At 39.4% G+C, this 11258-nt stretch overlaps 1 protein-coding gene across 1 annotated transcript; it reads left to right on the top strand.

Annotated features, from left to right (window-relative positions):
- Positions 1-430: 430 nt before the first annotated feature.
- FRG1 (FSHD region gene 1) lies at positions 431-10682 on the top strand. Its single transcript, XM_050896314.1, has 9 exons — positions 431-516; positions 924-991; positions 2804-2926; positions 3889-3946; positions 4129-4243; positions 4630-4734; positions 5506-5597; positions 6613-6723; positions 7614-10682. The coding sequence occupies exons 1-9, from the start codon at positions 455-457 to the stop codon at positions 7648-7650; spliced, it is 771 nt and encodes a 256-aa protein (XP_050752271.1). The 5' UTR covers positions 431-454; the 3' UTR covers positions 7651-10682.
- The last annotated feature ends 576 nt before the right edge of the window (positions 10683-11258 follow it).

Here is an 11258-nt window from a genome sequence, read left to right as displayed (position 1 = left end):
TTAGATATGCTTTTAAACACACACATGCATAGGTTGCCACCTATGCCAGAGAGGATGCTGTAGGCTCTTCATTCCTTAGCCCCAGGGGTCTGCAGTCCTGCAAGGCGCTGGAGCAACTGGTGGAGCCAAGCCAGACTTAGAAGGGGAAAGTGCAGGGGGACATGCTCTTAAACGTAATTTTAAACTCTTCTTGTTTTATTTTTCCCCTCAAATTCTGGGTCCAGAGCCCACTACGTCCCACCAGCGACCGCGAATCCTACGCTATCGCGGTCGCCCCTGCCCACAGCGCATGCGCTCGCGCAGCGCCCGCGGCCCCGCGGGCCCCACAGGCCGGCAGTGGGCGCATGCTCAGCAAATAGAGGAACGAGGGCGGCCGAAGGTTGTCGCTTCAGGGCTTCCGTCCGTTCGGCGGTGGGTAGCCGGGTGTGTCCTTCCGTGCTTACCGTAGCCCGACATGGCGGAGTATTCCTGTGTTAAATCTACCAAGCTCGTCCTCAAAGGGGCGAAAGAGAAAAGGTGAGGAGCGGGCTGCCCCGGCCTCCCTGCCCCGGCCTCTATCCCTCCCTCCCTCCCTCCCTCCCTCCCTCCCTCCCTCCCTCCCTCCCTGCCCCGGCCGCTGCGGCCGCCGTGCCGCCAGTTCGGCCGTGCCTTGGGCCAGGCCCTCCAGCTGGGCTTCCCCCCGGTGCGTTGGGGTCGCGTCGGAGTCTGGACTGGGGTGAGGCCAGGCCGTGCCGTCCCTCCGGCTGCGGGGGTGCCTGGGCACGCCGGCCAGGGCAAGGGTTTTCGGGTTGTCAGCCCCTTGCTTCCGGCTGGTGGCAGTGACCCGCTCCTATAGGGCTTGGGAGCGAGGCCGTATGAGAGAGCTCGCTGTGGAAGGGCCGGGTCGGAGGCTTGTTCTTATTTCTTTGCATCTCCCTTTGCAGCAAGAAAAAGCACAAGGAGAAGAAAAGGAAAAGGGAAGAGGATGCAGCAGAGCAACTTGATATTGTTGGTGAGCTGCTTTCCAGGAATTACGTGACAGTGTGGAAACTGTAGGGGATAGCAGAAGCTGCAGAGATTGTTGTAGAACTTTGTAAACTGAGTGTAGTCCCTGTAGAGATTTATAACTATTTCTCACAACATGCTATTTCTATGTTGGGATCTTCCTAGACTCCAAATGGAACAACTGACACCAATGGGATGGATTTTCCACTTACCTTTTTAGCTAAAGTATGTTCTTAAATAATCTCAAGCTACTTATCAGCTTGGATCTCTCTTTTTCTTTTTTTTTCTTTTTTTTTCCCTCAGTGGTATTTGCTTCAGGAGGAGGAGCTTTTTTAGCACTGTAATGCTGTTATTTAATGAGTGCATTTCTGTGTAAATAACCTACGTCTTCTGTTACTATTACTTTGAAAATTAGTGGTTGGATCACCTGTGCTTTCTGTTCTTACTCTGCCACTAGTTACTTTCTGACTGGGTTCTTTAGTTTGATCCTTTCAAAAGGGAAAGAGTCTTGGTTAGTTTGTTTGTTTATTTTTAATTTGACATACTTGCTTGACTGCTGTGATGTGTTCACATTATAAATTTGCTACTGTTAATTGAAACTGAAGACACAAACATTAACCAGTAGCAAAATATAACTTTACTTTTTTTCATAAAATAGAAGGATCACAGTATGTATGGTCATGAGCGGTAACTTGACAGACTGTTGCCCTTCAGCGCTGTCATGTCCTGGATTGATCACAGTTCACTTCACAAACAAAACCAGCTAAAAAATAACCACAAAGTCATGAGAGACACAGATGTATACTGTAGCACAGTGCACATTACCAGATAAATGTCATTTTCTATTATGTGTATATAGGCATAAGCTAAAGCAGTGCAAGGGGAAGGGGAAGTCATTCTTGTTTCCTGTGTTAAAACAAATTATGATATATGAGAAAATGGGCTGTTGTGTCTTACACTAGAACAATGTTACAGATGGTTTATATTCTTTAGTTTAGCCAGGTTTCAAAAAAGTAGGAGAGATTTGAAAAATTCATACATGGATCTGTCTTGTCCTGTACAGTCAGGGCTCACAATTAGCTCCATATGTTGTATAAGGATAGGGGAAGATTATTTCTGATCGAGGCAGATTGACTTGCCAAATTTACCATGTGGAAAAAAGACATCATATTCAGATTAATTAAAAATAGTTATTATCTTAATCAGGTAGAAAATATTTGTAAGGCAATATACCAGGAGAAAATTTTACCGTTTAAAAAATATAAACGTCATAATACTAATTCATGCGCGTGGGTAGGGCTACCTTTAGCTTTGGTAGAATTCCGTGGGGCTCAAACATTCAAACACAGATTGGCTTGAACAACTGAAGTCTAACAATTACTGTTCACATGAAGTAATTTAACAGCAAGATGAGATAGTTTATCTGCTTCTGTTAAGTTGGAGAATCGAATACTTTGATATGACCCCAAAACTGCAGGAGGCTGGTCCAGAGGGAAAAAAGAAATACCTTCCTTGCAAGGTGTATCTTTGCTGCATCAGCTGAATGGATCAACTTGCTCTATGGACTAACACAAAGAAGGAATGAAGCGCAGGAGCCTGTAGTGAGGGGTGGCAGGGTGGGTAGAACAGCAGGACTTCCTGATTCAGCAGCAACGCCATTAAATTGGCTCTGTACTGTAAACTAATGCACAAAGATCTTGAGATAGCAACTGTGTCTTTAGAATTTCAAATCTCAGAGAAGATGCAGAAATATCATCTCTTGAACTACTGTAATCAGAGTTGTAATTACTCTATTAACTGTCATGGTTTTCTATTTTAGGAAACTGGTGGGCTATCAGTAATTTCGGTGAAATTACAGGAACTATAGCTATAGAAATGGATAAAGGAGCTTACATCCATGCCCTCGACAATGGCTTGTTTACGCTTGGAGCACCACATAAAGGTTTGTTTCAGGAAATTTGGAAATAAGCAGTTTTAGTAATGAAAGGCATAAAAGCATAAAATTAGCAACACTTAAAGGCAAGCAGTTTTACAGCTAAAAGTAGTTTATTACAAATAATGCAATAATCCTAGCCGTAGCATGCAGAGGACTTAAACCTAATGACTACCAATCAGTTTCACTTATCTAGTTTCTTGCTGTTTTATGTGTACAATAAATTGAACTGCATTGGAGATGATCACCTGTTAAAGGCCATACCACTTACTGGATAAAAAGCAGTATAACTTTTATTAAATCCTATAAAATCTTTATGGTGTCAGTTGAAGAGTGAAACTCAAGGCAGATGAGTTTCAAGGCTTATTGCTGCATCTTCATCTTAATATACTTGTTTTGTTGCTGCACAAGTGGGCTACTAACATGGTGGGATAATTAGCTTGTCCTTACTTTGAATTTGAGAGCCATCAATCAGACAAGGACTGTTCCAAAACCCTGACAGTGTGTTTCACCTCCAGGGTGACATCAAAGCAACGATGGCAATATTATCTCATTTTGGTTTTGAGGGATGAAGAGGCTAGTAGCTTTTAGGATACTGAGTTGTGTTACCATAGCTGAACTGTAATACTTTTTGTTATGGAAAAAATAACATTACAAGGAGATTAAGGTTTTCAAAGCCACCCGGAGAATTACAAAACATTCTCAACTGTAGATTTCTTTACACAAGGATTGTGTTTATTTTGTGTCTTGTTTTAAGCACTCTAAATATATGAACATAAATGAGCACCTACATTGCTTTTTTTAAAAGTGAATATTCAAAAAAGGAATTTTTAAAGAAATAAAGTATTGCAGCTTTCCATAGTATTTAGCAATGGCTGGTGTTTAATTCTTTTTGAAACTGCAGTATTAACAGGCTAAAATATGATATGTTTAATACTTTATACCTAAATAATGGAAAATTCATTCCTCAGATGATGAAGGCCCTAGTCCTCCTGAACAGTTTACAGCAGTGAAGTTGTCTGATACAAGGTAATTACTGTAACAATGTTACAAGTTTTGACACTTGTTATCTTTGGTTCTGGTGTGAATACATGTTTTGATATTCTCTTGAAATACATTGTCTACTAATAACGTGTTGGTGATGTGCTCGATATTGTGAATTGCTTCAATTAAAAACATTCTTTATTGTTTTCCTGCACTTTCTCTTTGAGGATTGCTCTGAAGTCTGGTTATGGCAAATACCTTGGTATAAATTCAGATGGACTTGTTGTTGGGCGTTCAGATGCAATAGGATCAAGAGAGCAATGGGAACCTGTCTTCCAAGACGTAAGCTGTTTGGAATCATTCATTTGATGTTCCTAGCATTTGACTGTATTTTGAGTTTATCTATATTGATGTTCTTTGTCTGTGGAGTAAAAGCCTTTTGCAGTCTCTTCCATATTGTAACTTTTAATCTTCTGTTTTCCCAACTGCAATGCATTTACTATAATTGGAAGTTCTTAAAATACTTCAAGTTACTGCATTTTGGCAGCTATAAGCATCTTAAGAATGAAGGAGCCAGCAGGTCTGCTGACTAGCTATTAAAGTGTCCATATATAAAAGAATAAAACACATTTACAGAGTGTTTTGGTGTATTGTAGAGGATAAATGTTATAATTCAAGGATTATAGACAAACTCTTTATACTAACAATATGTGATATTATTTCTGCAGAAGAAAATGGCATTACTAGCAGCAAATAGCCGTTTTATTAGATGTAATGAAGAGGGAGACATAGAAGCCAAAAGCAAAACTGCAGGGGAAGAAGAAATGATAAAGGTAATCTATAACTTCTACAATTAATACAGGATTGGCATGGATATTCAAACAACCAGGTGTCTGTGTGCTACAATTTATTGTTAATATAATTATAATAGCTTTCTATAAGCTGTCAAGTGATTTGGCCACAAGAAAGGTAAATGAGCTCCAGGGCTGCATAAACTGAGATATTTCCAGTAGAGATTGGAAGATATTTTACCACTACCAAAGGGCAAGATGTTGAGGGGCAAGACAGTCTATGTGATATTCCAGATAGTTCTAAACAATGTGGTACGGTAGAGATCAACTATGACTGAAGAAGGGACAGAGAAGGGTTTACCAGAATGATGCAGAAGGGGAGATCTTTTAAGTTCGAGAATGTAAAAAGACTATTTTGACTTCATCTGGATGGGGAAAATATGTGTGCCTCCAAATAGAGATACGCGTCTACTAGTCAGAGCAATAATATTTTCAAGTCAGTCTCTGAAAAAGGCATTTTACCCCTGCTAAAACTAAGAACTATAATGGTGCTTCTTTGAGATGAAGGCGATTATGTCTTACAGTAGTATCAAGGATTACACTTAGTATTTCCCATACTTCAGGCAGCTCTTGTTTTTATTGCAGTTGTGACCCGTTGAGAATTAACCAGTTTGAAAGCTGTGAACTTAAAAAGCCACTGTGACTCTCATTCTGTTATGAAGGATACGTTGTGGTCTTTAACCTGTAACTTCTGGTTTTAAAAATATAGGTGTTTTCTGTTTTGTTTTGGTTTTTTTCCCTCTCAATGACTAGATTCGTACTTGTGCTGAAAGAGAAGCCAAGAAGAAAGATGATGTTCCACAAGAAGACAAAGGAAATGTTAAACAGTGTGAAATCAATTATGTGTACGTAGTTTAGAGCTGTTAACAGGCTCAAGTACCTTTTTTCACTTCTCTTTGGGGCCGCTTTTGATGGAAGGGCCAGACTCCCACCCAGCCTTTCACTCGCTTTCCCCTCAGGAGGACAAGGGAAGAAAATAGGATGAGAAAGCTCATGGGTTGAGATGAAGACAGGGAGATTGCGTACCAGTTACTGTCGTAGGCAAAACAGACTCAACTTGTGGAAAATTAATTAAATTTATTGCCCATTAAAGTAGATTTGGGTAGTGAGAAACAAAGACAAAAATTAAAAACAACACCTTTCCTTCCCCCATCTCCCAAGCTCAGCTTCACTCTAGACTCCTCTACCTGCTCCCCCAAGCAGGATGGGCGTCTGGGTCAATACATAGTGGCTTCTCTCTGCCACTCCTTTCCTCTTCTACTTTTCCCCTGCTCTGGCGTGGTCCTCTCCACGGGCTGGAAAGGAATATCCACTCCAGCGCCTGAAGCACCTCCTCCCTCTCCTTCTCTGTCCTTGATGTTCACACTGCCATTTTGCACTTTTTTTTTTTTCCTCCCTTCTCCTCTGCCTGTGTGGCATTTTGCCCTTTCTTAAATATGTTTTCCACAGAGGTGGATCCATTATGGAGCCAGCTATGTCCAGCACAGGGCAGCCACTGGCCTTTTCTCACAGAAGCCACCCCTGCAGCTCCCCCACTACCAGCATCTTGCCACCTACACGCAATACTCCCTGACTCGTCATGCTAGTAGTTGAAGAAGGGGCTCTTTAGAACTTGTAACCACATCATGCTAATTATGTAGGGGCTTATTCCCAATTAGACTGCTGAAAAAAACCTGAATAGTTTTCACCTACAGAAGTCTTAGTGCAATATTTGATACTGTGACAGTTTGCTGGATTTTATTAGGCCAGTTATCTACTGTGTAACAGAAGTTGAGATTCTTATCACAGCTGTTGTTTTATTGAAACACAAAACTTTAAAGAAGTTACTTTTTTACATTTTTTTTTCCCCCTCCCTTACAGAAAGAAATTCCAAAGTTTTCAAGACAAAAAGCTTAAAATAAGCAAAGAAGATACAAAAGCCCTTAGAAAAGCCAGGAAAGAAGGCACTTTTCATGAAATGCTGCTTGACAGGTACTTCAGAGTACAAGAAATAATGTACTTATTTAAAAACTGCTGGGGATGGAATTACAGTAAACCTGGGGTACAAAAGAGAGCTAGATTTCAGGGGGGTGGGGTGCTGAGCATTTCCTCTCTGGTCAGTGTTCTGCCTGAGTTCTGGGGTTGGCTGCTTTTTTTTGTTCTGAATTTTTACTTCTTTACCTGAAGTTGGCAGGTTTGGATTTACGTAGAAATGAATTCTTTTGGAAATCTTTAACTCAGTGGTTCAGTTTTAGTACAGAGGAGTTGAGGGATGAATCTTTTTAATCACAAAAATTAAGCTAATTTTTAACATTTTCAATACCTACAGCACCAGAACATTTTGGAGAGGTGAAAGCTGCATTTTAAAAAGAAATAGCATTTATTAAGAACAGTCTTCGTGTTACCTAGTGGGAATAAACTTATTTCTTTTTCCCCCTGAGCTGAGACTATAGAAACTGTCTTGAATTTTTAAAACATTTTGTATCGGTATGCAGTATAAATATTGGCATTAATTCAGTGGGTGGAATGCAGAAGACTATTTCTGATAGTGAAGTGAGAACACTCCTGGGCCATCACAGGTTGAATGTCAGTTTCAAATCACACTGAATCTGAATTCCATTCCTCAGAGTGGACAAAACACAATTCATGATGATTTGAAGGGAAAGACAAGGTTAACTTTAGACGTTGCAGTTCTAGCTCCTTAAGAAAACAAAGTTAATTAACAAATCCAAACTGTTGTTAGGTTTTTAGGTGTGTTTTGAAGTACAGTTTAAGAAAAACGTCTTTCAACGCTTCCTTAATGCTTTGAGGCAGATAAAACACCCAAGTGTAATCATATTTGGTCTTAATCTAAACCTTGTTTCACTACTCTTTCCATACAGGAGAGCAAAAGTGAAAGCAGATAGATACTGCAAGTGACAACCAGCTGGTCCACTTTCTTCTGCATCTTTGATGATAGGGTCAAATTGAAAACAAGAGTAAAATGTTTTATAGTTATTTTTTATTGAAGGCATTTTGCTGATGTTTTTATTACGTTATTTTTAAAGGATCGCCTGAGAGCTATAATTAAGCATCAAACTAATGTCATCTTTCAGTAATGAATACTATTAAGTTTACTCTAAAACCACATGCTATTGAAATAGTGAGATGATTATTTAATGGAAAAGAAATTGACCCACTGAATCTTCCAGGGTTGATGAAAGGAACCTGAAGTTAGTGACAGGGCAGAAGACATTAAGGGTAGAAGAGAACGATGATGAAGTTCAAAAGTAAAATATGGTTAACACATTGAACCATTAAGAAATACGTAACTGCATTGAACAAGAAGAAGTAATTGAAAATGCATGTCTTGCAACACATCCTACCAGATCCTGAGTAGGACATCTGTGGAGCAATTCTACACTGCATCAGGTGAGGACTGGGCCAGAATATTCAGGCATCATAAAACAATGTTCAAAACAGACCCACTGTTCAAGTGATAAGTGGCATAATCCATATGCTGGAAAAAGTGTTGACAAGTCACAAGAACCCTATTACAAATGAAAATGCAGGTGCTTCATAAGAAAAGGGGATGGCGCTCTTGTGTTAGCAGGCCGCTTATTTTACAAGGGGGAAAAACTGATTTTGCAAGCTTGCTGGATTTTAATTTTTTTTAATAAAACATCAGGGACTTTTTTTAAGGCCATAGTATAATATGCATTCCTTGTATCTCATATAAAATATGGTTACCCCTGTCTGCTCTGATTACCAAGAAGCTTTTCAGTGACAACATCTCCATAGGAACTACTTCAGTCAGAACAATTGCTTACTCTCTCCACAGCTTCTGTAATCCACATCATAAAGATTACTTGGTAAGAGTGTTGAGGATTTTTATGGTAATAATTTGAATTGTCTCTACGGAGCTTCTCCTAGCTGTCAATTTGAACTGCACACATAGTACAAAACTGTAAGCTCATGCAAGATAATGATGTGTCTAAAAAGAGCACAAGAACAGACCAATAAAGTCTAGTCAGTAACGGCAATTTATATTGGTCTGATTTCATAGGCACTTGGTCTTGAGGAAGAAGCACGAAGAATTTAAGTACATCATAATTGTTTAAACACTCTATTGACTTTTCAGCATGAAAACAAGTTATAGCTGATTGGGGAAGGGTAGCTGAGGTTAGCAATAAAAGCATTTATTTTTCAAAGAATTTAGAAGAATATGGATATAGCCCATACAGATTTTATGGAACCAAAAGAAGAAAATCTCCATGGGCTGGGCACATTCATGATATAACAGAGGGCTTTTTAGAAACTCATTCATTTCTAGAAAAGCAAACAAAAATCCAGACCTTTCTCTGATGGCATTTTTAAGCTTTCCATACCCAGCTCTATCCCACCGAGTACAGAGATTTTTGCCACAGGGCTTTTCCCTCTAAGGCAGTAGAATTTGTTTGTTTTATACCTGTTAAAACTACTATTCACTTAATACCTATTTTACAAGAATAGGAAAACTCACTAGTTCCTTGTATGAATATCTATTTTTGGAATGAGTGCCTTTTCTCCCACTTTAGCTTTTTCTGTTGAGATACTAAATGAGAAATCAAAATGCCCCCTCTGCAGAGCTGGTTTGTGCAACTATATTGGGACAGTTGTGCTTGTAACTTTCTCATATGGACAAATCCTTGGAGACCTTCCTGTCATTCCAGCTGCTCCATAAGATTTTGTATTTTAATGATGATAGAAGTTATAACAGAATGCTGAGAAATTAAATAAAAGCAAGGTCTATGCTGAATGAAAAAAATTAGTAAAATTAAATTTTCAAATGAGAATTTTCCCCTTAGTTTTCAGAGGTACAAATAACCCCTCAGTAGCTGCGTTTTTTGAACTTAAATGATCTTCTAGAGAATTGTCTTTTCCCCTATATCTATCACTTACCTGATTATTGTATTTCAGGAAATACTGTTAACCAAAATGTAATAGTGTCAGATGGTCACGTAAACTGATCAAATGCTTGACCTTTTTAGCAGTATCAAGTTCAATAGCTTCATTTTAAAGCTTTCACAGATGTTATTTCTAGTTCTAGTACAAAACTTTGAGTTTAAACTTACCACATAGCAGGAATGACTGAAAGTTATCTTTATGTCCTGTCAGTTTCTATTAACTACGCATTCTTTCAAAGTAAGCAATTGCTGGGAATATCAACATGTTTGTAGTGAGACTCTGCATTAAAGCACTTGCAAAAAGAAATTGTAATTAGCAGAACTGATCTTTGATTCTAATTTAAGTATCCATCTCCAGAATTATATTAAAATTCCCTCACTTATCAATAACTGAGTTATAAAATCTTATTAACTGTATCACTTCTGAATATTTGGCTTGCATTAAGGGAATGGCTCCAAGAAAAATTAAAAGTATATAAATTACCAATAGTAAGCTATTTGCCATATAGCTTAAGCCCTGGGAGACGGACTGTACAATGATGTAGTCCAGAGAGAAAGCTCCCTGGCTTTTAGTGGTCTTGAGAGAGAATAGGTGGCTTTTCCAGTGAACTCTGTGTATAACCTGATTGCTCTCAAATAAAAATAGACACCCTGTCAATCAGAGAGTGCCATGTAGGCATAGTGTGTGGCTAGCTTTTTACCAATGGCAGAAATGATCAAGCAGATGAAACTGATTGTATATGTAGCATAGAGGCTTTTGAATCGCAGTGTGCGTCCATATGCTCTGTGACTCAATTTTTGTAAAGAAGAGGGCTATGCTGCCTTTCCCACAGAGAGTAAAGGCCGTATTTTGAGTTCCTATATTGTTGGAAAAGATGCATTGCGCATGCTTACGTGGTCTGACAGAAGTGTGAACGCTGAATTTGTGGGGAGAAGGCCAAAAGCTAGAAATAAATAGATGATTGTTGGCAAATGTTCCTGACCAGAGTCTGAGGAATTCTTGGATGAAAATGCAGCATAGCTGTCGGCTGTGCCATCAAAGAAAAAAATGTAATTCATTTTTCCCCAGAGCTCCTCCATTTGGTCTAGGACTGGGGATTAGGGCGCCGTAAGTAGTTCTGGTTGTAGGTACCACGCTACGTGTCCCTCCCCAGAAATGTAAGTAACCTGATGTACAACCATTGCAACATCATGGACTTGGAAGTGGCCTACTGCCAAAACTACTCCCAGAAATACTGGGAAAGAGGCAGCACCACAAGGAGCGGGCTGTGGGCCACAGTGATTATTTACTGGGCAGTTGATTGCAGGTGTCACTGATCCACAATCACTGTGAATCTTAAACGCATCTGCAGTGAATACTGATGGTGGAAGTAGACAGCATCTCTTTTTCCTTTCAAGAATATATTGTTTAAATAAAATCCTGTCTGGTAGAACTCGTAAAAATGATTACTCAAACACAGATGCAGCTGGAAGCAGAAATCTGCTATGCCGGTGGAAAGGGTGCTGAAGGAGTACTTGGAATCTGAAGAAGAGCCTGAGAATTACCCGTGGAAAGGAATTTTCCATTTCATATTTATCAATGTAAATAGGAGAATGCAAGGT

Source organism: Gymnogyps californianus, chromosome 4 (assembly GCF_018139145.2).
Source record: "Gymnogyps californianus isolate 813 chromosome 4, ASM1813914v2, whole genome shotgun sequence".
In the NCBI taxonomy this organism is placed as follows: domain Eukaryota; kingdom Metazoa; phylum Chordata; class Aves; order Accipitriformes; family Cathartidae; genus Gymnogyps; species Gymnogyps californianus.
This window is presented reverse-complemented; position numbering and strand designations above follow the sequence as displayed.